The sequence below is a fragment of the Ranitomeya imitator genome, chromosome 4 (assembly GCF_032444005.1).
Source record: "Ranitomeya imitator isolate aRanImi1 chromosome 4, aRanImi1.pri, whole genome shotgun sequence".
NCBI classification, from domain to species: domain Eukaryota; kingdom Metazoa; phylum Chordata; class Amphibia; order Anura; family Dendrobatidae; genus Ranitomeya; species Ranitomeya imitator.
The window spans coordinates 450,019,357-450,045,570 of record NC_091285.1 but is presented as its reverse complement, the minus strand read 5'-3'; the positions used below and the strand labels follow the sequence as shown (position 1 = coordinate 450,045,570).

The following is a 26,214-nucleotide window of genomic DNA, read 5'->3' as shown; positions in this document are numbered from 1 at the left end:
TGCTACCGCCACATTAATACATATCGGCCGTGAATAAACGTGATACATTTATATTATACGTACCATCATTATATAAATATATAAATATAGAATTATATACAAAGACAATTATAATCTATCAGTAAAAAAAAAAAAAGTACTTTACATGTTTTGAAAAAAGGAAGATTTGTTTGGACTGAGTACTCCATTGATTTATTTGGCTGTATAGTGCTAGTAGGAGTGTCCATTTGATGTTAATATGCCTATGATATGAGGACTATGAGAATTCAACTCGTGGGCAGTATATGTAGAGTGTTCTATTTGGTTTGGTTTCATACTTCTGTTGACTGTTGTATGTACACTGCCTTCATGTTTGATACAGATACCTTCAAAGAGTTGTTAGCCACCCTACTCTGTTACAAGACCCAGATGTCCGTGAATTTTTGGAGAAGGAAGAGGTGAGCGTTAAAGCTTAAAATACATATTAGTGTATATAATTACGTCTGTGTGACATGTCCGAGTGCTGTCTGATGTTTTATCGGACAGCACTCTGAACCATAGAGTCTCACATAACCACTCGAACATCCATGAAAATGACAGATCTGATAATGAGATTTTTGAAATTCTGAGCATGTCTTATTCTGATCCTATGTTGGGGATTAGAATAGGACGTACCCAGTGGTCTGTGTGATGTCCAATAAAAAAACTGGGCAGCACACTGATGTTTATTATAAGTGTTTTACAGACGTGTCATTGGGGGGCACGGGAAATCTGCTGGCACCAGGAAGCTAACTCTAAAAAGAAAAATCTGTCCCTCCCTAACAGACTACCCCTGGCCTGCTGCCACCTAGCTGTTCAGTTTAGCTTAAAGTTAGGTAGGAGGAAACACTGGTCTGGGTCTTGCACCTCTTTTTGCTTATGTTTTTTCCCTCCGGCAGATTTCTAAACTTTTTTTCTTTAGTTTTGTATAACAGAGTGGGATAGGCCATTAGTAATGGAGAAAAAAAGCTCATAGTGGTCAGTCTCTATTCTTTCTCTTCGGAGTGGCAGGACCATAGTACATTGACGCAGTCAAAAATCATGTGCTGGGGCAGATAGTCCTTTTGCCTTTTTGAATTCCACCCCCAGAGTGTAGTGCGTTGTGTTAAGCAGTAGAATGGTTTTGGGATTCCAAGGACCAAGCCTCTCCAGAACAGCTTTGGGTATCGTCAGACACTGCCATTTCGATCGCTACGACGGTACGATTCGTGACATTCCAGCGATATCGTTACGATATCGCTGTGTCTGACACGCAGCATCGATCAGGGATCCTGCTGAGAATCGTACGTCGTAGCAGATCGTTTGGAACTTTGTTTCATCGCTGGATCTCCCGCTGTCATCGCTAGATCGGTGTGTGTGACACCGATCTAGCGATGCGATCCAGCGATGCGTTCGCTTGTAACCAGGGTAAACATCGGGTTACTAAGCGCAGGGCCGCGCTTAGTAACCCGATGTTTACCCTGGTTACAAGCGTAAAACTAAAAAAAAAAAAAAAAACAGCACATACTTACATTCTGGTGTCCGTCAGGTCCCTTGCCGTCTGCTTCCCGCACTGTGACTGCCGGCCGTAAAGTGAAAGCAGAGCACAGCGGCTGTGCTTTCACTTTCACTTTACGGCCGGCAGTCAGTGAGTGCGGGAAGCAGACGGCAAGGGACCTGACGGACACCAGAATGTAAGTATGTGCTGTTTTTTTTTTTTTTAGTTTTACGCTTGTAACCAGGGTAAACATCGGGTTACTAAGCGCGGTCCTGCGCTTAGTAACCCGATGTTTACCCTGGTTACCCGGGGACCTCGGGATCGTTGGTCGATGGAGAGCTGTCTGTGTGACAGCTCCCCAGCGACCACACTACGATTTACCTACGATCACGGCCAGGTCGTATCGCTGGTCGTGATCGTAGGTAAATCGTATAGTGTGACGGTACCCTTAGTATGCCTTTTCTTACAGCCTCTTTTGCCATATCTTCCTTTTTGGCCTGTAGTGCTTCCTCTGTCTTATGGCGGCTCCAGACATTCTAGGAAGTGAGTCAGAACATCTAAAAGATGTACAAGCGAGCAACACAGTACTTTGACCCCTTCACAAGCTGTTTCAGATCAGCAAGCAAAGATTTTCTAGCTGAATGTATCACCTAGCGAACCTGTCAGTACTCTGACCACTCTCCTTAATAAGTCTGAATAGCAGGTAAAATACTGACCAAAATGTTGAATGTGTGAACGTGGCCTTAGGCTGAGAATCTCCAGGAGGCGGTAGCATGTAACAGATCCTATCAGGACTCTGACTATTTCCCAGAGCGAGTGCCTCTTCACAGATGAGTCAGTCAAGCTGAGACCCGCAGACAGGACATACTGCACAAGTGAAGCAGATGGTATTCTGGTCATTTTTTTTCCAGCAAGTCAGTACAGCAAGGAAGATCGCACACGCAATCCACTTGGTATTTTGACACTGTCCAATGCTAGTCAGACCATCTAGCTGAGACTGCTTTGTAGGTCATTTTGCAGACAAGCACTAGAGGGTACTCTGGCTTTGGTCCCCCTACACCTTTATCTGGTCTTGGATGTTTTTCAGTCTCCTCTTTTCCAGCCAGTTAGAGACATCTTTCTGGCAAGGTGTTTTTTTTTTTTGTTACCTTAGTGATCACTTCCATCAGGTGAGGCTTGTTCCTCAAAGGTGTCTTATTCCTGTCATACTCCTTCTCCAGGACAGGGTGGACTTGCATCCAGCTCCCTAATTTCTCCCCAATGTGTTTTCTGCCTTCAACCTTAATGGGGAGACTGCTCTCCTTCCTTATGCACTTTGCCCGTCATCTCCCTGAGAGGTCCTTACATGATCTGACATGGTCAGAGCTGTGCAGCTTTACCTGTCTGTCAGGTGCCTTGTTTGTCATCCCGGTATACCCTTGCAGGGCTCTGACTTTAGGGCTTCATTGCTTGCTGGGTTCATCATTCTGCAAGATCGGGCCAAGCCAGGGCACCATCAGCTTGGATCCTGTTCACTCCATCTAGGTAGTAAGAGCCTCCTGGGTTGTTTACTTCTAGTAGTCTGTTCTTCTTCTCTGTAAGGCTACCAACTTTTGTCTTCAGTCCACATCTTTTCAGAGCTCTTATCTTTTGCATCTGCGGATGCAGAGCTTTGCAGAAGGGTATTGCAAATGCTGGTTGCCCAAGTGGTAGCCTCAGGGATTGTTATTCTTCTGCAGTACTATTAGTTTTACCACCCCAGTCATTGCCTTGAGACATGGTTTCTTGTGGCCCCCAATGAGATGCTTTAGAAAAGACGATTTTTTTTTTGTACTCGCCATAAAATATTTCTTGTAGCCTTCACTGGGGGACAGAGGACCTTCTCTTCTTTGGATAGTCATTGTTTTGCTTCTCCTACTGTTTTTGCATTCTTCTACTGGTTGTTTTGCATTAACTGCATAGCTGGGTGTCTGAAGACGAGGAGAAACCGGTTAGTGCAGAGATGACAATTTTTTTTTTTTAATGTTAAGATGTGTTCTTAGTGTCATTCGCCTTGTGGCATCAGATTCCTTTTAACCCCCAATGAGGTTACGAAAGAAATTTATGGTGATGAATACAAAATTCCTTTTTTTCCCTTTTTGCTTATGTTTGTTATACTTCATTGATACTCCATGTTGGCTATGCATTATTTCTTACAATAAAAAGCATTAGACATTGCATTATAGGATTGTATTATGATTTTATAATTCTTCAACCAAAGTTTTGCCTCTTGTAGCTGCCCCGCGCTGTCAGCACTCAGACTCTGAGTGGAGCTGGACTCCTCAAGATGTTCACTAGAGCTACTGATGCCGTCAACAAAATGACCATAAAGATGAATGAGTCCGACATTGTAAGTGCTGGATGCCGAATTTTTTTTTTTTTTTTTTTTAAGCTTTTCAGAGCAGTGTCAATTCTTGACAACTTTACTTACCGACTTTTGTGTTGTTCTGTCTTTTCTAAATTGTTTCATAGCAATACGTACAGCTTTTAACATCAAATAAAGCGTTTTTGCTTCATTCAAAGAACAGCATGAATTATAAATGGCCAAATTTTGTGTACCTGGTAGCCTCTTTACTGCATCTCTCTTATACCAGGTCCTACTCTTGCCTTACCTCGCTGAGAATAAATGTCTCCATCTGAATGGGTACATGTGAAACCTCTTCTTAGACTAAAATTCTCTCTCTCTATGGAGGGGTATTGGACCTGCTGTAATTAAAACACCTGAAGCTAGGAGGCGGAGTGCACGATCAGAAGGCTAAAGAATACATTTCAAAAACCTGACCGGCACATCCAAACATAGACTCAGTGTGAACAGGTGCTGAACCTAGAGTCGCCAACTCGTATATAGTTAAGTATATAAGGCAGCACACTGCAGCGCCAAAACATGCAAACTTGAAAACACGAAATTTGAACTGCATTACTGCACTAGAAATATGAAAAATGAGAGCTTTTAGCGCATAAAAATGGCCAATTTTATGTGTACCTGGTAGCCTCTTTTTCATATTTCTAGTTCAGTAATGCAGTTCAAATTTCGTGTTTTCAAGTTTGCATGTTTTGGCGCTGCAGTGTGCTGCCTTATTTACTTAACTATATACGAGTTGGCGACTCTAGGTTCAGCACCTGTTCGCACTGAGTCTATGTTTGGATGTGCAGGTCAGGTTTTTGAAATGTATTCTTTAGCCTTCTGATCGTGCACTCCGCCTCCTAGCTTCAGGTGTTTTAATTACAGCAGGTCCATACCCCCTCCATAGAGAGAGAGAATTTTAGTCTAAGAAGAGGTTTCACATGTACCCATTCAGATGGAGACGTTTATTCTCAGCGAGGTAAGTCAAGCGTAGGACCTGGTATAAGAGAGATGCCGTAAAGAGGCTACCAGGTACACATAAAATTGGACATTTTTATGCGCTAAAAGCTCTCATTTTTTCATATTTCTAGTGCAGTAATGCAGTTCAAATTTCGTGTTTTCATGTTGGCAATTTAGGCATATGGTGGGCATGCAACAAAAGGAAGGGTGTAAATCCAGCAACCACAGCACATCACATTTATTGATACCATTAAAACCAGAAGAAAAAAAAAACATAATGAGAGCGATGGTAAGTCTTCGCATTTTGGGCTCACCGCTCTTAGTCTTGAGAAGCAGTGAACTCAAAGCGTGTAGACCAGGTGTCTCTTTCCACCATTTTTTTTCTTTCATCATGTTTTTATTTTTTTCTGGTTTTAGTGTTATCAATAAATGTGATGTTTCAATCTACTTACCTACCGTATATACTCGAGTATAAGCCGAGATTTTCAGCCCAAAATTTTGGGCTGAAAGTGCCCCTCTCGGCTTATACTCGAGTCAAGGTGGGTGGCAGGGTCGGCGGGTGAGGGGGAGAGGGCGCTGAGGCATACTTGCCTAGTCCCAGCGATCCTCGCGCTGTCCCTGCCGTCCCACGGTCTTCTGTGCTGCAGCTTCTTCCCCTCTTCAGCGGTCACGTGGGACCGCTCATTACAGAAATGAATAAGCGGCTCCACCTCCCATAGGGGCGGAGCCGCCTATTCATTCCTCTAATCAGCGGTGCCGGTGACCGCTGATAGAGAAAGAAGCTGCGGCACCGAAGACCAGGCAGAGGGACAGCGCGAGGATCGCCAGGACTAGGTAAGTATAGCATATTCACCTGTCCTCGTTCCAGCCGCCGAGCGTCCCTCCATCTTCCCGGCGTCTGCGCTCTGACTGTTCAGGCAGAGGGCGCGATGACGCATATAGTGTGCTTGATCAGTCAGAGCAGAGACGCCGGGAAGATGGAGGCGCCGGAACGAGATGCCGGGAGCTGCAATCAAGGGAGGTGAGTATGTGTTTTGTTTTTTTTATTGCAGCAGCAGCAGCGGCAGAGATTTATGTGGAGCATCTATGGGGCACAGTGAACGGTGCAGAGCACCGTATATGGCACAGCTATGGGGCACAATGAACGGTGCAGGGCACCGTATATGGCACATCTATGGGGCACAGTGAACGGTGCAGAGCACCGTATAGCACAGCTATGGGGCACAGTGAACAGTGCAGAGCACCGTATATGGCACATCTATGGGGCACAGTGAACGGTGCAGAGCACCGTATATGGCACATCTATGGGGCACAGTGAACGGTGCAGAGCACCGTATATGGCACAGCTATGGGGAAATATGAACGGTGCAGAGCACTGTATGGCACAGCTATGGGGAAATAATGATCTATTTTTATTTTTGAAATTCACCGGTAAATGCTGCATTTCCACCCTAGGCTTATACTCGAGTCAATAAGTTTTCCCAGTTTTTTTGTGGCAAAATTAGGGGGGTCGGCTTATACTCGGGTCGGCTTATACTCGAGTATATACGGTAATTTTGCTGTAGATACTGGATTCCCTTCTTTTAATTGTGCATACATAAAATGTAAACTAATACATCTGTATGGAACAGATCTTGATTTGTTCACTTAGACACATTCATTTTGGACTTTATGAACTCTTGGTATTGAAAACTAGGTGTTTTTTCAGGTTGTTTTTTTCCTGCATCAAACCAGATCTCTTGACAGGAAAGAAGCTGCAGAAAAAAATGTTTTCTTTTCGGGTTTTTTTCTGCATTTTTACTGCGATTTTGGCATGCTAGATTTGTCTTCTGTAGATGCTGATAAAGTTGTGTTGAAAAAAAAAGTTTTATTCTATAGTTTCAGGTTTTGGCACAAAAAAGCAGCAAAACCTGATATCTGCATTTTTGGTGGGTTTTTTTCAGCGTGCGTTCACCACTTCAATGAGTAAAAAAAGTTGAAAGAAGTGACATGCTTCATTGTGCAAAAAGCCATGCAAAGCACAAAATCCTGTTGACATAAAAAACAAGGTGTGTACATGAGATTTCTGAAATCTCATAGGCTTTCCTAGTACTGTAGTACGCAGCTTGTAGCAATTTGCATAAAAAAAAACATAAAGCTGCAAAAACACCTAGTGTGAACTTAGCTTTATTGAATGAGGCACCATTACACACTGTACGGCTTACCACAGGGTAAATCTGACATGGAGAAAGACTTGGGGATCCTAGTTAATGATAAACTTACCTGGAGCAGCCAGTGTCAGGCAGCGGCTGCCGAGGCAAACAGGATCATGGGGTGCATTAAAAAAATGTCGGGATACACATGATGAGAGCATTATACTGCCTCTGTACAAATCTCTGGATTACATGGAGTACTGTGTACAGTTTGGGGCACCTGTGCTCAGGAAGGATATAATGGAACTAGAGCGAGTACAAAGGAGGGCAACAAAATTAATACAGGTGATGGGGGAACTACAATACCCAGAGACATTAGCAAAATTAGGATTATTTAGTCTAGAGAAAAGACGCATGAGGGGCGATCTAATAACCATGTATAAGTATATAAGGGGACAATGCAAATATCTCTCCGAAGATCTGTTTATACCTAGGAAGGTGACGGTCACAAGGGTGCATTCTCTGCGTCTGGAGGAGAGGTTTTTCCACCAACATAGAAGAGGATTCTTTACTGTTAGGGCAGTGAGAATCTGGAATTCCTTGCCTGAGGAGGTGGTGATGGCGAACTCAGTCGAGGGGTTCAAGAGAGGCCTTGATGTCTTCCTAGAGCGTAACAATATTGTATCTTACAGTTATTAGGTTATTTAGAAGGACGTAGATCTGGGGATTTATTCTGACAAGATATAGGCTGAACTGGATGGACAAATGCCTTTTATCGGCCTTGCTATATTACTATGTTAATATACCTATTTTTCCAATTCTGTGTAGTTTCTGAAGTACTAATTGATTACGCAGTGTACCATCGCCACCTAGTGGTGGTAAACTGTGTTGCTTGCTCCAGTAAGGTAACAAAATGGTCACAACCTCCTGCAGGCTACTCAGTAAATTGATATGTCGCTTGGTTAAGTAGTAAGAGAGAGACTAAAACCATGATTAAGGGTACCGTTGTCGGGGTCGTCACGACAATACCCTTCATCCACCAGTCATTCCAAATCAGATTAGGAGCATGTTGGTACCGGATAAGAATGAGTCAGACACAATGCTGGTTCAAACTCATAGCATGCTCGTGTGTCCACACGTAGTGGGAACGTCACAGCAACTACTGAACTTTATTTCCTAAAACACAATATTACATGATCTATTGGGGGAAGGTGTGCAGAGGGCGGGGTTAGGCAGGGGTTAAGCAATGTATCTAGTATTCAGTCCTTCTGATTGGCTCTGGCATCTTCTGATGAATCTTCCTTTGTCTACATCTTGTCCAATTTCGAATTCCAGAGAAATGTTACTTGTCCTTCTGGAATGTGCAACTTGTTCCTTCAGCCTGAAAGTGGGGCAAAGGTGAATACTGGCAGCCATCTTAAATACAGTTAAATTTGCATTTGGCAAGCAAAGGGGAAAAACTTATTGTTTCACAGCATAAGAGTATATAAAAGTACAAAAGAGTATAAAGACGTATATTTTTACCTTGACACCGTCACACTCAGCAACTTTCCAACGATCATGACCAGCGATACGACCTGGCCGTGATCGTTGGAAAGTCCTTGTGTGGTCGCTGGAGAGCTGTCACACAGACAGCTCTCCAGCGACCAACGATGCCGAAGTCCCCGGGTAACCAGGGTAAACATCGGGTTACTAAGCGCAGGGCCGCGCTTAGTAACCCAATGTTTACCCTGGTTACCATTGTAAATGTAAAAAAAAAAAAAAAAAAACACATACTCACATTCCGGTGCCTGTCACGTCCCACCGGCGTCCGCTTCCCTGCACTCCTCCTGCATCCTGTGTAAGCGCCGGCCGTAAAGCAGAGCGGTGACGTCACCGCTGTGCTCTGCTTTACGGCCGGCCGGCACTGACACAGGATGCAGGAGGAGTGCAGGGAAGCGGACGCCGGGGGACATGACAGGCACCGGAATGTGAGTATGTGGTTTTTTTTTTGGTTTTTTTTTACATTTACAATGGTAACCAGGGTAAACATCGGGTTACTAAGCGCGGCCCTGCGCTTAGTAACCCGATGTTTACCCTGGTTACCAGTGAACACATCGCTGGATCGGCGTCACACACGCCGATTCAGCGATGCCAGCGGGTGATCCAGCGATGAAATAAAGTTCTGGCCTTCTAGCTCCGACCAGCGATGTCACAGCAGGATCCAGATCGCTGCTGCGTGTCAAACACAATGAGATCGCTATCCAGGGCGCTGCAACGTCACGGATCGTTATCGTTGTAATGTTGTTCAGTGTGAAGGTACCTTTACATGCAAGTGAAAACGTGTTGGTTTTTACTATAGCACCTGTATCTGTGCCAACCATGTGCCTATATGAGGATTAAGTACTAAATGCTTCTTTTAAATGGCTCAATAAAATCTATAGTTTACTTAAAAAAAAAAAAAAAAAGGGCACCTAGCCTACATCGCTGGATCATCACTCCCATTTTTCCAGAGAGAATTTTAGGTTACCACATTTTCATTGGATGGGCCAAAAAATACACTGCTCAAAAAAAATAAAGAACACTTAACCAACAGAATGTAACTCCAAGTAAATCAAACTTCTGTGAAATCAAACTGTCCACTTAGGAAGCAACACTGTTTGACAATTAATTTCACATGCTGTTGTGCGAATGGAATAGACAACAAATGGAAATTATTGGCAATTATCAAGACACACTCAATAAAAGAGTGGTTCTGCAGGTGGGGACCACAGACCACATCTCAGTACCAATGATTTCTGGCTGATGTTTTGGTCACTTTTGAATGTTGGTTGTGTTTTCACACTCGTGGTAGCATGAGACGGACTCCACAACACACACAAGTGGCTCAGGTAGTGCAGCTCATCCAGGATGGCACATCAATGCGAGCTGTTGCAAAAAGGTTTGCTGTGTCTGTCAGCATAGTGTCTAGAGGCTGGAGACGCTACCAGGAGACATGCCAGTACACCAGGAGACGTGGAGGAAGCCGCATGATTGCAACAACCCAGCAGCAGGACCGCTACCTCAGCCTTTGTGCAAGGAGGAACAGGAGGAGCACTGCCAGAGCCCTGCAAAATGACCTCCAGCAGGCCACAAGTCTGCATGTGCCTGCACAAACGGTTAGAAACCGAATCCGAGAGGATGGTCTGAGTGCCCGACGTCCACAGATGGGGGTAAGGCTTACAGCCCAACACCATGCAAGATGCTTGGCATTTGCCACACAACACCAGGATTGGCAAATTCGCCACTGGCACCCTGTGTTCTTCACAGATGAAAGCAGGTTCACACTGAGCACATGTGACAAACGTGACAGAGTCTGGAGACGCCGTGGAGAGCAATCTGCTGCCTGCAACATCCTTCATCATGACCGGTTTGGCAGTGGGTCAGTAATGGTGTGAGGTGGCATTTCTTTGGAGGGGCCGCACAGCCCTCCATGTGCTCGCCAGAGGTAGCTTGACTGCCATTACGTACCGAGATGAGATCCTCAGACCCCTTGTGAGACCATATGCTGGTGCGGTTGGCCCTGGGTTCCTCCTAATGCAGGACAATGCCAGACCTCATGTGGCTGGAGTGTGTCAGCAGTTCCGGCAAGATGAAGGCATTGAAGCTGAACTGGCCAGCCCGTTCCCCAGACCTGATTCCGATTGAACACATCTGGGACATCATGTCTCACACCATCCACCAATGTCACGTTACACCACAGACTGTCCAGGAGTTGGCAGATGCTTTAGTCCAGGTCTGGGAAGAGATCCCTCAGGAGACCATCCGCGGCCTCACCAGGAGCATGCCTAGGCGTTGTATGGAGGTCATATAGGTATGTGGAGATCACACACACTACTGAGCATCATTTCCTTCTTTTGAGGCATTTCCACTGAAGTTGGATCAGCCTGTAATTTGATTTTCCACTTTGATCTTGAGTATCGTTCCAAATCCAGGCCTCCATTGGTTAATAAATTTGATTTCCATTGATGATTTTTGTGTGCTTTTGTTGTCAGTACATTCAACTTTGTACAAAACAAAGTATTCAATGAGAATATTTAATTCATTCAGATCTAGGATGTATTATTTGAATTCTACCTTTATTTTTTTTTTAGCAGTGTAATAAGACCTAGAAATGAGAAAGTATTGTGGTTGTTGAGCGTAGTAGTAACAATGGTTAAGTTGCTTCTTTTATTTGTACTTCCTTGTAACTTGTGATATATCATGTCACAGCCAAAGTATAATGGTAACAATCACTACTTATCCCAAGACGTTCAATTCTAATTCATTAAGATGGGGCAATAATTGTAAATGGAGTCTTTGTTTTGAAAGGCCCTCACTTTTACACATAACATCCCTTACAATATCATCTTTAGCTACCTAGCAACATGATTTTTATTTTCGTATTTGTAATTATGAAGAATATTTAGCTATACTCCATGTAATTTACACTTTCTCCTACGCCTCATTGGGGGGACACAGGACCATGGGTGTTTATGCTGCTACCACTAGGAGGACACTAAGTAATACAGAAAGTATAGCTCCTCCCCTGCAGTATACACCCTCCTGCTGGCTCCAAGTGAACCAGTTCTTCCTTAGTGTCTGTAGGAGGCACTTGGGTCTGCTTTCAGACCCCACCATTTTTATTTTTATTCCATTTTTCCCTTAACGGAGCGAATGGGGGCGACGGATCCTTTCTAGGTTCCGATCTCCCTCAAACCATCAACCCGTACCCTTTCCTGCACCGTTGGATGCCAGCCCTGAGCTCACTTTACGGGCGACGGTTCCTTTGCGTTCCGATCTCCCCCCTCCATAGCAGGCGACCACGTGGAGTAGCCCTCCATCTACTGTACCTCTCCTGGAGCCAGGTGAATAGCCGGATATGATGTTTATGGCGTCCGCGCAGCCCCTACTGCATCACCACTATTACAGCAGATGATGGAAGGCGGCAGAAGCTCTCCACCCCCTCCCTGACTATGGCGACGGTGGATTGAGCACCGGCCTACCGCATCTACCGTGAGTACACCTGCGGGGCCGAGGCGCTGGGAGGGCCTGGTCCCTGGGGTAAGAGAGGTCCGCATATATCTTAAAGCCCGGGTGCGTGGGGCGAAAATAGCGGCTGCGGCGCGCCAGGCCGCAACCACAAGCTTAAAATTTAGCCCCCGGCTTTTCTCTCGTCCAAGCTGGAATGTTGGCTCCGCCCACCGGTGGTTAACGCCGCCCACTTTCTCTGGCGCTTTTCGTTCTGCGAGAAGCGGCTTCTCTTCCTGATCTCGGTGGCCATCTTTGGACACCCACAGGGCTGATGCTGCAGCGCTGCTCCAGCATTCTGAATCACAGCTACAGGGATTAGTGATTTCGGTGGACACATTGCGGACCTCCCCCGGTGACTCAAGACACAGGACCTGGGTAAGCTGCAGAAACATAGCTTGACCCTTCCCCTGCTAGTAAGCTCTCTCCTCAAGGCTACACTATGTCTCAATCAAAGCCTAACAAAAAGTCTGGGAAAACCCACACTGTGTTTTTTGCTGCTTGTACCTCTGGTAAGGTATCTCTACCCCGGGGTCACAGTACTGCGTTATGCTCAGCTTGTGAACTGGTGACTGCTCAGGGACCACCTGTTCCTGATACAGAACCCAGTGAGCCTAGTCCCCCTGAGTGGGCTACCTCCCTTACCCGGTCTATGGCATCCCTGGCCAAAGCGTTAGACGCTTACGGACAACGCTTCCGATGAGCAGAACCCCTTGTACGCTACCTTACCAAGGAGCTCTCGCTCTTACAGGAAAAGGACTCATGCCTTGTCCCCAGACCATCACCGGGAATTAGGTTCTGAGAGTTTTTTCTCGCCCCCCTCCCTTGGGGCTAGTAGAGAACTTGGCTCAGAGCTCTTCCAGGAAAAGGACTCATGCCTTGTCCCCAGACCATCGCCAGGAATTGGGTTCTGAGAGTTCTTTTTCTCGCTCCCCCTCCCTTGGGGCTAGTAGAGAACCTGAGAGAGAGAGATTCATTCACACATCAGTTCCATGCGTTTATTGCCGGAAACGTCACTTCAGGCTTTTTCGCCGGACACAAAAAACGTGGCAGGAGACGTTTTTTTGTGTCCGGCAAAAAAGCCTGAAGGGACGGATCCGGCACAAAACGGATGAAATGCATGTCCTTCAGGCACAATCCGGTGCTAATACAACTCTATGGGAAAAAAACTGATCCGGCATAAGAAAAAAACGGATCCGGATTGTGCCTGAAAGAAAAAAACCTGATGTGTGAAAGCAGCATAAGAGGACCAAGCGGGCTCACAGAGTTTTTGCAAATCATCCCGAATTTAAGGAAATCGTTGAATCTCCATAGGATCCGTCCAGATAAGGCTACGTTCAGACTAGCGTTGTGCGCCGCTGTGTCGGCGACGCAACGCACAACGCAAAAACGCGGCAAAACGCACACAAAAACGCTGCGTTTTGCGACGCGTGCGTCGTTTTTTGCCGAAAATCGGACGCAAGAAAAATGCAACTTGTTGCGTTTTCTTGGTCCGACGCTTGCGGCAAAAAAGACGCATTTGTCGCAAAACGCAACAAACAAAAACGCATGCGTCCCCCATGTTAAACATAGGGGCGCATGACGCGTGCGTCGCCGCTGCGTCGCCCGACGCTAACCCGACGCACACTAGCACAACGCTAGTCTGAACGTAGCCTAAACGCTTCACAGGGCAAAAGCCCATGGAGTCAAAATATCCCTTTGCTCCTGATCGAAGAAAAGATTGGTCACAGTCTCCTACAGTAGATCCTCCGGTATCGCGCCTAGCTACTAAATCTATTTTATCCTCTTCAGAGGGATTCTCGATTAAAAACCCCACCGATCGTCAGATCGACAATATGGCTCGTTCAGCTTTTGAAGCCTCAGCAGCTGCACTCTTTCCATCTTTTGCTGCTACGTGGGTGGCTAAGGCTATGACCCATTGGGCTGAGATCTTGTCTTCAGCTGTTCTGGATACCAATCTTCCGCCCGAGGTAGCAGACCTTGCTACTCAGATAACCAAAGCTGGGGATTTTCTAGTGACCGCATCTCTGGATGCCGTTGACTGCGCTTCTCAAGCAGCAAACGCCATCACCATTCGGAGGTCCTTATGGCTCAGGGACTGGCGTGCGGATTCTGCTTCCAAAAAGTCATTGACTTCTTTACCATATCAGAGCGGTCTCCTTTTTGGCGAAAAACTCGATCAATTAATTTCCGACGCCACTGGAGGGAAGAGTAAATTTCTCCCACAACAGAGACCCTTTCGGAACCAGCAACAGCAGGCTCGGTCCCGATTTTTTTTTGTTACAACTCAAATTGGTCCTCTACTTCCACATCTTCCGGACTCGGCCGGACACAACGTAGGGATAGAGGTCCCCAAACCTCTTACAAACCTTCCCCTTCATGGAGAGGCAGTGGGTCCAGACCAGGCAGATCTCCCACACAATGACTCCCTGTGGTATCCAGGGGACACACTCAAAGACGGTCACCTGCTTTCCTTCAGCGACGCGTTGTTCACGATGAATGGGTCCACGACCTAGTGTCCTCTGGATACAAGATAGAATTCTCCTCTCTTCCACCAAATTGCTTTTTCCTGTCTTCTCCTCCCAGGGCAAAGGCATCAGAGTTCTTCAAGGCCATAAGCTCTCTAAAAGAAGACGGTGTTATTATCCCTGTCCCTCAAAGCGAAAGGTTTTTATTCAAACCTGTTCATTGTTCCAAAGAAGAACGGTACACTACGGCCCATACTGGACCTAAAACTGCTGAACAAGTTCTTCAGGGTACGACGGTTCCGAATGGAATCGCTTCGTTCTGTCATCGCCTCCAAGGAAAAAGGCGAGTTCCTGGCGTCTATAGACATCCAGGACGCGTACCTCCACATTCCTATTTTCCCTTCTCACCAGAGGTTCCTTCGCTTCGCAGTCCAGGAACAACACTTCTAATTTGTTGCTTTGCCCTTCGGCCTCGCCACCGCTCCCAGGGTATTCACCAAGGTCATGGCGGCCGCCGTGGCCATTCTTCACACCCGAGGCGTGGTGGTGCTACTGTATCTAGACGATAACCTCATCAAAGGCCCCTCTTTCCACGCCTGCCAGGAGGCTGTGAACATCACAATAGATTCTCTTTCTCGCCTGGGTCGGAAGATAAACTTCAAAAAATCTTCCCTAGTATCGGCTCAGCGAATTTCCTTTCTAGGAATGATACTGGACTCGTCCCAGGGGTTGGTGCTTCTTCCCCTGGAAAAGATCTCAGCCTTACAGCGGGAAACTCAGAAGCTCTCTCAACCTTGCACTCACTCTCTGCGCTTCAGTATGAGAGTCCTCGGCAGGATGGTGGCAGCTTTGGAGGCGGTTCCATTTGCCCAATTACACTTCCGTCCCTTACGGCATGCCCTCCTGGCTGTTTGGGACAGGCACCCTCTCTCCCTCGACCGTCGGTTCTTCCTTCCCCACCTTAAAGTCCTCCCTGAATCAAGGGAAGTCTTTTCTTCCAGTACATTGGCTAGTTGTGACAACAGATGCCAGTCTTTTAGGCTGGGGAGCGGTGTTCTTACATCGCACTGCTAAGGGCAGATGGTCACTTCAGAAATCACGCCTTCCGATCAACAATTAGTATAAAAGTCTCGCACTCAACTTTAGTCTTATTGATTAGTGGATTTTATTGGTGCAAGGTAGCACTGGAAACGTTTCAGCTCATATAGAGCTTTCATCAGTCACTACAATGTGTGAAAAGATATATATACATAAGGAACATAAAAAAACATAAAAGACAGTGTATAAATCAAATACAAAATAAATATAGAATGAACCAAAGTATATACAAATTTACGCAGGATCATACAATAGCCAGAGATATACTTCATAGATGTACAAAACGTGTTGCGTAGCAGTGAAAACACGCTTATACATACTCGCTCGATATAGGTTATGATAGATAAAAGAAACAAGAAACACATACCGTGCTGTGCCTTAAGAGTGTATATCGGACATGTCACAAGTTGGTATACAGATCATGCCTGTTACCTAATATAGCATGAGAGAATGAGGATTAAGTGGAGGTATAATGTGAACCAGGAGCAATAGAGTCCTATAGAGACGGACATATACTTACAGCCAAATAACTGTTGAAGGATAAGATAGTGGTCCTGTGTTTTATACCTAAACTACAGAGTGGAGGAGCTGTGAACAAAAATAGAGGGGAGACGAGAGGTTCATAGTTCTGTATAGCGAGGTTGCATGTAATGCTGGCAGTCAAATGTATGCTATTACCTTTTTATAACTAGTATCTCTGGAAAGAGCCAAGGACCTCAAAGGTAGCCAGCATGAGAGTGGGGGCTGCAAGGGATACAGTTTAGACAGGGGAGTGAGTAATGGAAAGTGAACACCATAACTATGCACTACCCGGAGCAAGATGACATACCTGCTGGGAGAAGCCGCCTGTGTGTGGATAACGTACCCTGAGACGCGGAGTCCACCGCTCGTCTGACACGTGGGACGTGAGGCGCGCTATTTGAGCCCGGCACTGACATTCTGATAGGAGCACCGAAACCGGAAGTGACGTCGGGAGTCTCGGTCAGGGCGGAAGTGGATGGCCGTGCGTTTCACTGTGAGGAACAGCGTTCCACCAGTGAAGCGCTGAAGTGAATCTGCCTAAAATCCCTATTTAAGGAGAAAGGGCCAAGGCGCCATTAATAAAATCTGGTGGTATTACATAATAAATGTATATTTGGATGAGGACTAATTATCGTATATAAGGTGGGTGGGATGGAAGGAGGAGTCATGGGAGGAGAATGATTGTCATGCAAGAGAATGTAGTAAAGAATAGGAGGGGGCCTTGTGTAGAGAATGATACGTGCATCATAAACTATTCATGCAGATATGCATTAGCATAGAGATGAGTGTGACACACTATGTCCGATATGATGGAGTAAGATGGTGGCAACAGTGTCATTCACACACAAGTGCATATCCGTAGTGGATGGTGACACAGAGAAGGTGCTCCAGATGGTGATTCGTGACGTATCATTCATCGTTAATACAGACGGTTCTAAAAGACAAAATTCAGAGTCAGAATATATGCATAAAAAACAACTTCATATACACGGTATTGATATGATAACCTCATATAAATGCAGACAATTCGTAGTCCCTATTGAGACCTCTGGGTGATGAGGTATCCAATGTATGGATCCAATATGCTTCACGTTTCTTTAGCATAAGGATCCTATCTCCCCCCCTACGTTGTATGGGGACATGTTCTAGAACCTGAAATCTTAGTTGTGCAATATTATGTTTCAGTGCATGGAAATGATGAGGTAGTGGAAGTAATAAATTTTGGCAGCGAATCCTAGATTTGTGCTTGGACACTCTGTCTCTAATGGACTGTGACGTCTCCCCCACATATAGCAACCCGCATGGGCATTTTATCACATATATTACCGTATTTTTCGGACTATAAGACGCACCGGACCATAAGACGCACCCCAAATTTGGGGTGAAAATTGCAGAAAAAAAGATTTTTTATAACATGGGGGTCCGTCTTATTGTCCGAATTTACAGTATCTTATGGCGGTGGCAGAGCAGGGTCACAGGAGGCAAGGTGGGGTGATGCTGGGATGAGGAGGTGCTGGGATGAGAAGGTGCTGGGATCAGGAGGTGCTGGGATCAGGAGGTGCTGGGATCAGGAGGTGCTGGGATCAGGAGGTGCTGGGATCAGGAGGTGCTGGGATCAGGAGGTGCTGGGATCAGGTGGTGCTGGGATCAGGTGGTGCAGTGAGAGGTATGGCGTGAGAGGGGTCCCTGGCGTACCATGCAGGCTTACCTAGGTGGCAGAGGTGCGGTGGCGGGGGTGTGGCAGCAGAGGAGGCGCAGGAAGCGGGGTCCCTTTCCCCGGTATGGTGATGCAGCAGGCCCGGTATGCAGCAGAGCCGGGTGAATCCTCTTGTTATCGGTGGGCGCGGCCATCTTCCTGAGGCCGCGCGTGTGCGGAAAATGGCCGCCACCACCGATAACAAGAGGATTCACCCGGCTCTGCTGCATACCGGGCCTGCTGCATCACCATACCGGGGAAAGGGACCCCGCTTACTGCGCCTCCTCTGCCGCCACACCCCCGCAACCGCACCTCTGCCACCGGACCTCTGCCACCGCACCTCTGCCACCTAGGTAAGCCTGCATTGCGACTATTAGACGCACCCCCCATTTTCCCCCCTTTTTTGGGGGGGGAAAAAGTGCGTCTTTTAGTCCGAAAAATACGGTACATACGTAGAATCACACGTGAAGTATCCTCTGATCTTGAATTCCTTACCAGAACGTGGATGTCTGATTGTACTGCCTTTTTGAACGTTGTTGCACTGGACACACCTTAGGCAAGGGAAGGTGCCCTCTCTAGGTGTGCCCAGAAACCTTTGTCGTGTAATGGCATTTGTGCCGATATCCGCCCTTACTAGATTGTCCTTTTTGTAGGAGTGAGTGCTCGGCCACACTTAAGGTACGGGATGAGATGTTAATGACTAGATTGTCCATACCTGGTATCACATTCACCATGAGTTATAATTTATGGAAAATGAACTTTGTAGATACAATGGTGGTAAAAGATTTGAGCGGCCTTCTAAGTACGGACCTTTACTCCAAAAGTACGGACCGCAACAGTCTTTTACATTTTCATAGCCTTCACCCACCAAAAGATCCATACCTAAAGCACAGTACCAGAGGGTGAAACGTATTGTTTCTAATTTCGACACCAGAGAATTACGCACACAAGAGATGACCCAGAAATTTAGGGCTAGAGGCTATCCCTTATCCCTTCTGGAGCAATCCAGAATCACCACCAATAGACCTAAGACTGATACCAACTCCCGCATTCCATTTGTGCATTCGTTCCACCCTTTTATGTACAGGTTACACAGAACCATACGTAGTAATTGGTCGATCCTCACAAATGCCTATCCCAACATTTTTTTTTTTTGTTTTAAATAGATTTTTATTGAAAGCGAACATGAACAATACATTTTATGCATTTTCCAGTATATTACAAAATTTTAACATTTTCCAAACCCCCAACAATCCCAACAAATCCCAGACCTCCCCCTCCCCTGACAGCTCCTTCCCAGTTATACTTTTGTTACCAGTATTGATGGCTCTTTGAGCCATTTGACTCACTTATGTCCGCTTGTTCCTCTAGCACTCTCTTCCTTTCAGAGGCCCTCATCCTCCCATTTCCCATAACTACTCATCCCAGCTCGAGCCACGGAGACCACATTTTTTCAAACGTTTCTATTTTCCCACGTCTTTTGTAGACCCCCTTTTCCAGATTGAGACCATGTTTAACATACTTCAGGAATTCACCCCTTGTAGGCGGCTCCTCCTTGATCCAGTTCCTTGCTATTACCTTCCTAGCCATATATAATAGCCTAGCTATTGCTATCTTCCAGGTGTTATCCACTCTAATTTCCTCTACATATCCCAGTAGACACACTATCGGATCTCTCGGCACTCTGCATTTGTACGCCCCTTCCACCCGGCTCATCACCACCAGCCAGAAAGCAACCAGTCTTGGACATGTCCACATCATGTGGTATATTCCTGCATTCTCAGTCTTACATCTCGGGCATTCAGAGTCAGCACGCAACCCCGCTCTGTACAACACTTCCGGTGATTTATAGACTCTGTGTAAGATGTACAGCTGCGATAGTCTATACGGCTCACTTAGTGACACTCGTGGAACCCACTCCAACACCAACTCCCAGGTTTCATCCTCCATTGGGCCTAAATCTCTTTCCCATTTCGCTCTCGCTTTTAGAGGGAAGTCTAGCAAATATGCATGCAGAAGGTCCTTATAAAGGGTGGTAATGACTCCCCTTGTGGACCCTTCCCCACACACGTATTCCAGAACTATGTCCTCCTGGATCTCAATACCACCGCCCTTGTTTTGAGCTTTAAAGGCGTGTTTCATCTGAGCATATTGATACTCCCCAGTCGGTTTCAATCCAAACTCCCCCTGCAGCTGCGAAAAGGACTTTAACCCTCGTTGTTGAATTATCTGAGCAACCAAGTGGATTCCTTTGGCCTGCCACTCTGCCAGCACTCCAAGAGCCGCAAACTCAACCAAATTATTATTAAGCCATATCGGTGTAAATTTAGTCAGCCCCGTAACCCCCCGAATCTGTCGCAGTCTGGTCCATAATTTATGTATCAAAAACATAGTTGGGTACAATTTCCCCAAAACTCCCAAGGAGCCATCCTCCAGACACTGTGCCACCGGTCGTCGGTTTGTCACCCTCTCCATCAAGTGTTGTACCGCACTGGTAGACGCCTCCCGCGCCCAGCCCTTCAAATGCTGGCTCTGGGCTGCAAGAAAATATAACTCCGGATTGGGTAAAGCCAATCCTCCATCATCCTTGGGTCGCTGAAGCGTCTCCAGGCGAATACGTGGGTACCGCCTCCCCCATATTAGGCTTCTAAAAAGAGCATCAATCTGCCGGAATTTGCCTATCCCAACATTAGGGAATTCCAAAATCCATTCCTCCCTTGTTTTAAACGAGCCCCTAGTTTGCGGGACAATCTAGTAAGGGCGGATATCGGTACAAATGCCATTACACGACAAAGGGTTCTGGGCACACCTAGAGAGGGCACCTTCCCTTGCCTAAGGTGTGTCCAGTGCAACAACGTTCAAAAAGGCAGTACAATCAGACATCCACGTTCTGGTAAGGAATTCAAGATCAGAGGATACTTCACGTGTGATTCTACGTATGTAATATATGTGATAAAATGCCCATGCGGGTTGCTATATGTGGGGGAGACGTCACAGTCCATTAGAGACAGAGTGTCCAAGCACAAATCTAGGATTCGCTGCCAAAATTTATTACTTTCACTACCTCATCATTTCCATGCACTGAAACATAATATTGCACAACTAAGATTTCAGGTTCTAGAACATGTCCCCATACAACGTAGGGGGGGAGATAGGATCCTTATGCTAAAGAAACGTGAAGCATATTGGATCCATACATTGGATACCTTATCACCCAGAGGTCTCAATAGGGACTACGAATTGTCTGCATTTATATGAGGTTATCATATCAATACCGTGACACACATACCGTGTATATGAAGTTGTTTTTTATGCATATATTCTGACTCTGAATTTTGTCTTTTAGAACCGTCTGTATTAACGATGAATGATACGTCACGAATCACCATCTGGAGCACCTTCTCTGTGTCACCATCCACTACGGATATGCACTTGTGTGTGAATGACACTGTTGCCACCATCTTACTCCATCATATCGGACATAGTGTGTCACACTCATCTCTATGCTAATGCATATCTGCATGAATAGTTTATGATGCACGTATCATTCTCTACACAAGGCCCCCTCCTATTCTTTACTACATTCTCTTGCATGACAATCATTCTCCTCCCATGACTCCTCCTTCCATCCCACCCACCTTATATACGATAATTAGTCCTCATCCAAATATACATTTATTATGTAATACCACCAGATTTTATTAATGGCGCCTTGGCCCTTTCTCCTTAAATAGGGATTTTAGGCAGATTCACTTCAGCGCTTCACTGGTGGAACGCTGTTCCTCACAGTGAAACGCACGGCCATCCACTTCCACCCTGACCGAGACTCCCGACGTCACTTCCGGTTTCGGTGCTCCTATCAGAATGTCAGTGCCGGGCTCAAATAGCGCGCCTCACGTCCCACGTGTCAGACGAGCGGTGGACTCCGCGTCTCAGGGGATGTTATCCACACACAGGCGGCTTCTCCCAGCAGGTATGTCATCTTGCTCCCAGTCACAGCCCCTCTTAGTTTATTGATATGGACACACTGCTCCGTATTCTCTTATTTATATTATGCTCCTTTCAGCCCCTGCTCTTTTCTGGCCATTTTTGAGGCTACTACCTCATACCGCGGACACTACATATATAAGGTACAGTACACAGCCCCGGGTAGTGCATAGTTATGGTGTTCACTTTCCATTACTCACTCCCCTGTCTAAACTGTATCCCTTGCAGCCCCCACTCTCATGCTGGCTACCTTTGAGGTCCTTGGCTCTTTCCAGAGATACTAGTTATAAAAAGGTAGTAGCATACATTTGACTGCCAGCATTACATGCAACCTCGCTATACAGAACTATGACCTCTCCTCTCCCCTCTATTTTTGTTCACAGCTCCTCCACTCTGTAGTTTAGGTATAAAACACAGGACCACTATCTTATCCTTCAACAGTTATTTGGCTGTAAGTATATGTCCGTCTCTATAGGACTCTATTGCTCCTGGTTCACATTATACCTCCACTTAATCCTCATTCTCTCATGCTATATTAGGTAACAGGCATGATCTGTATACCAACTTATGACATGTCCGATATACACTCTTAAGGCACAGCACGGTATGTGTGTTTCTTGTTTCTTTTATCTATCATAACCTATATCGAGCGAGTATGTATAAGCGTGTTTTCACTGCTACGCAACACGTTTTGTACATCTATGAAGTATATCTCTGGCTATTGTATGATCCTGCGTAAATTTGTATATACTTTGGTTCATTATATATTTATTTTGTATTTGATTTATACACTGTCTTTAATGTTTTTTTATGTTCCTTATGTATATATATCTTTTCACACATTGTAACATAGTAACATAGTTAGTAAGGCCGAAAAAAGACATTTGTCCATCCAGTTCAGCCTATATTCCATCATAATAAATCCCCAGATCTACGTCCTTCTACAGAACCTAATTGTATGATACAATATTGTTCTGCTCCAGGAAGACATCCAGGCCTCTCTTGAACCCCCCGACTGAGTTCGCCATCACCACCTCCTCAGGCAAGCAATTCCAGATTCTCACTGCCCTAACAGTAAAGAATCCTCTTCTATGTTGGTGGAAAAACCTTCTCTCCTCCAGACGCAAAGAATGCCCCCTTGTGCCCGTCACCTTCCTTGGTATAAACAGATCCTCAGCGAGATATTTGTATTGTCCCCTTATATACTTATACATGGTTATTAGATCGCCCCTCATTGTAGTGACTGATGAAAGCTCTATATGAGCTGAAACGTTTCCAGTGCTACCTTGCACCAATAAAATCCACTAATCAATAAGACTAAAGTTGAGTGCGAGACTTTTATACTAATTGCTGATGGTTTGGGAACCTAGTCTCTGCACCACATATATAGCAGTGCACACGGTGTTTATTTGTGTGCCTTCCGATCAACATCTTGGAAATTCGGGCAATCAGGTTAGCTCTTCTCCAATTCCATCCCTTCCTGGCGGGTTGTCCCATCAGGATTCAGTCCGACAATGCCAGTGCAGTGGCATACATCAACCGACAAGGGGGAACCCGCAGCAATGCAGCCATGAACAAGGTAGGCTACATTCTCCGTTGGGCCGAGGAAAACCGCTCAATGATTTCTGCGGTTCACATCCCGGGAGTGGACAATTGGGAGGCAGATTTCCTCAGTCGTCAAGGCCTCGACTTCGGGGAGTGGTCTCTCCATCCGGAGATCTTCCACCAGATCTGCTGTCGTTGGGGAACTCCGGACGTGGATCTGATGGCCTCACGGCTAAATTCCAAGGTTCCCGACTTCATAGCTCGGTCCCACGATCCAGCAGCAATCAGGGCAGATGCACTCGTATTCCCGTGGCATCATTTTCGGCTTCCGTACATATTTCCCCCGCTCCCCTTACTGCCGAGAGTCATCAAGAAGATCAGAGCGGAGGGAGTACCGGTAATCCTGATTGTGCCAGATTGACCACGTCGGGCGTGGTACGCGGAATTAGTTCAACTAGTCGCTGATGTTCCCTGGCGATTACCGAATCGCGCATACCTGCTAACACAGGGCCCCATTTACCACCAGAACTCAGAGGCCCTGTGTTTGACAGCATGGCCGTTGAGTCCTGGGATCTAACCCAGGCAGGTTTGTCTCCGGAAGTCATCTCTACCATGATCAGCGCTAGAAAGCCTATGTCTATGCGCATTTATCATCGCACTTGGAAAACCTTCTTTCCTGGTGCAACGACTGGGGACGTTCTCCTGAATTTTCCATTCCTTCCATCCTCGAATTTTTACAAACGAATTTGGACTTAGGTCTCGCCCTTAGTTCTCTCAAGGGGCAGATTTCAGCCCTGTCCGTTCTGTTCCAACGCAGGATTTCCAACAGATTACAAGTGAAGACGTTCATTCAGGGAGTCTCCCATAGGGTGCTGCCCTATAAAATGCCGTTGGAACCATGGGACCTTAATCTGGTCCTCGGAGTCTTGCAAGAAGCTCCTTTCGAACCTCTACAGGGGGTTTCCCTGTCCTTTCTTTCATGGAAGGTTTCCTTCCTGGTTTCGGTCACGTCCATTAGACGAGTCTATGAGCTGGCGGCTCTGTCTTGTCAAGTTCCGTTCCTGAATTTTCATCAAGATAAGGTGGTTTTGAGAACATCCCCGTCCTTTTTGCCAAAAGTTGTCTCATCCTTTCATCTCAATCAGGAGATTGTCTTACCGTCTCTGTCTGGCACCAGTACATCGCATCGAGAAGGCCCTCCACACACTGGATTTAGTGAGAGCTCTCAAGAGATAAGTCTCGCAGACGGCGTCCTTCCACAGGTCGTGTGCCCTGTTTATGCTCCCGGAAGGGCCAAGAAAGGGGTTTCCCGCTTCAAAGGCGACAATAGCAAAATGGAATCGTTCAGCTATTCAGGAGTCCTACCGAGTCAGAGGTCATTCTGTCCCAGCAGGGATTAAGGCTAATTCCACTCGGTCAGTGGGTGCGTCTTGGGCCATTCAGCACCAAGCTTCGGAGGAGGAGGAGGAGGAGGGTGTATACTGCAGGGGAGGAGGTATTCTTTCTGTATTACTTAGTGTCCTCCTAGTGGCAGCAGCATAACACCCATGGTCCTGTGTTCCCCAATTATTGGCTCGGAGAAAAAGATTTTACAGTGAGTACACAAAAATCCCTGTTTGTCCTGCTAGCAAGTCCTTTTAGATCCAACAATGTAAGGCCCTATGTAGTTTTTCCCATAGCCGTTGGTAAATATCTGTTTTGATTGGATTGATTTTTTTTTTTTTTTTTTTTTTTTTTTTTTTACATTGCTTTTCTCAAGGTCACAGATACTGTAATTTACTATTTTATTCTGTTTAGTGGTTTGAAGACAAGTTGCAAGAGGTGGAATGTGAAGAACAACATCTTCGTAAACTTCATGGTGTGGTGGAGACTCTAGTAAACCACAGGAAAGGTACTTTATTGCACATTTAGTGTATACTTGTCTGGTTGCTTTAATTTACCTGGAAACTGAAGTATGGTCACACAGCTGATTTGTTGGACCAAAATATCCATTGCGGATTTGCAGTTTTGTGGGATACGCATCTACATTTGATAGTAATCTGTGTATCGCTACCCAATGCAGTTTCCGCATGAACACCCTATCAATACATGACTTGTCATTGTTTCCCATAACATGGATTTAAAATCTGCAATGGAAAAAAAACTTGTGTGAATCATCACATAAATATATATACATACACTTCCGTTCCAAAGTTTAAGTTTCCTTATTTTTTAAAGAAAAGCACAGTTTTTTCCAATGAAGCTAACATTAAGGCTGTGTTCACACGTTGCGGTTTTTTCGCGGTTTTTCCCGATAAAAACGCTATAAAACCGCAAAAAAAAACGCATACAATAAGCATCCCATCATTTAGAATGAATTCCGCTTGTTTTGTGCACATGATGCGTTTTTTTCTCCGAAAAAAACGCATCGCGGCAAAAAACGCAGCATGTTCTATAATTTTCCGTTTTTTTTTTGCGGATTTCCCACTCCAAAATGCATTGGGAAGTGTCCGGAAAAAAACGCGGCAAAAACGCATGCGGTTTTCTTGCGGATTTCTTGCAGAAAATGTCCGGAATTCTCAGGAATTTTCTGCAAGAAATCCTGAACGTGTGCACATAGCCTAAATGATTCAGAAATACACTCTATACATTGTTAATGTGGTAAATGACTATACTAGCTGCAAACGTCTGGTTTGTAATGCAATATCTTCATAGGTGTATAGAGGCCCATTTCCAACAACCATCACTCCTGTGTTCTTATGGTACTTTTTGTTTGCTAACTGTGTAAGAAGGCTAATGGATGGTTAGAATATCCTTGAAAACCCTTGTGCAAGTATGTTAGCACAGCTGAAAACAGTTTGGCTGATTAGAAAACCTATAAACCTGACCTTCCCTTGAGCTAGTTGAGAATCTGGAGCATTACATTTGTTAGTTCCATTAAA

The 26,214-nt window shown here is 45.7% G+C and overlaps 1 protein-coding gene across 1 annotated transcript in view; it reads left to right on the top strand.

Moving 5' to 3' along the window:
- The window catches only part of SNX1 (sorting nexin 1), an 81,620-nt gene that overhangs the window by 31,301 nt on the left and 24,105 nt on the right, over positions 1-26,214 (top strand). Inside the window, exons 8-10 of the mRNA XM_069765744.1 lie at positions 362-437; positions 3,750-3,863; positions 25,091-25,184. Of these exons, the coding sequence (XP_069621845.1) occupies positions 362-437; positions 3,750-3,863; positions 25,091-25,184 (284 nt within the window). The remainder of the gene's footprint in view (positions 1-361; positions 438-3,749; positions 3,864-25,090; positions 25,185-26,214) is intronic.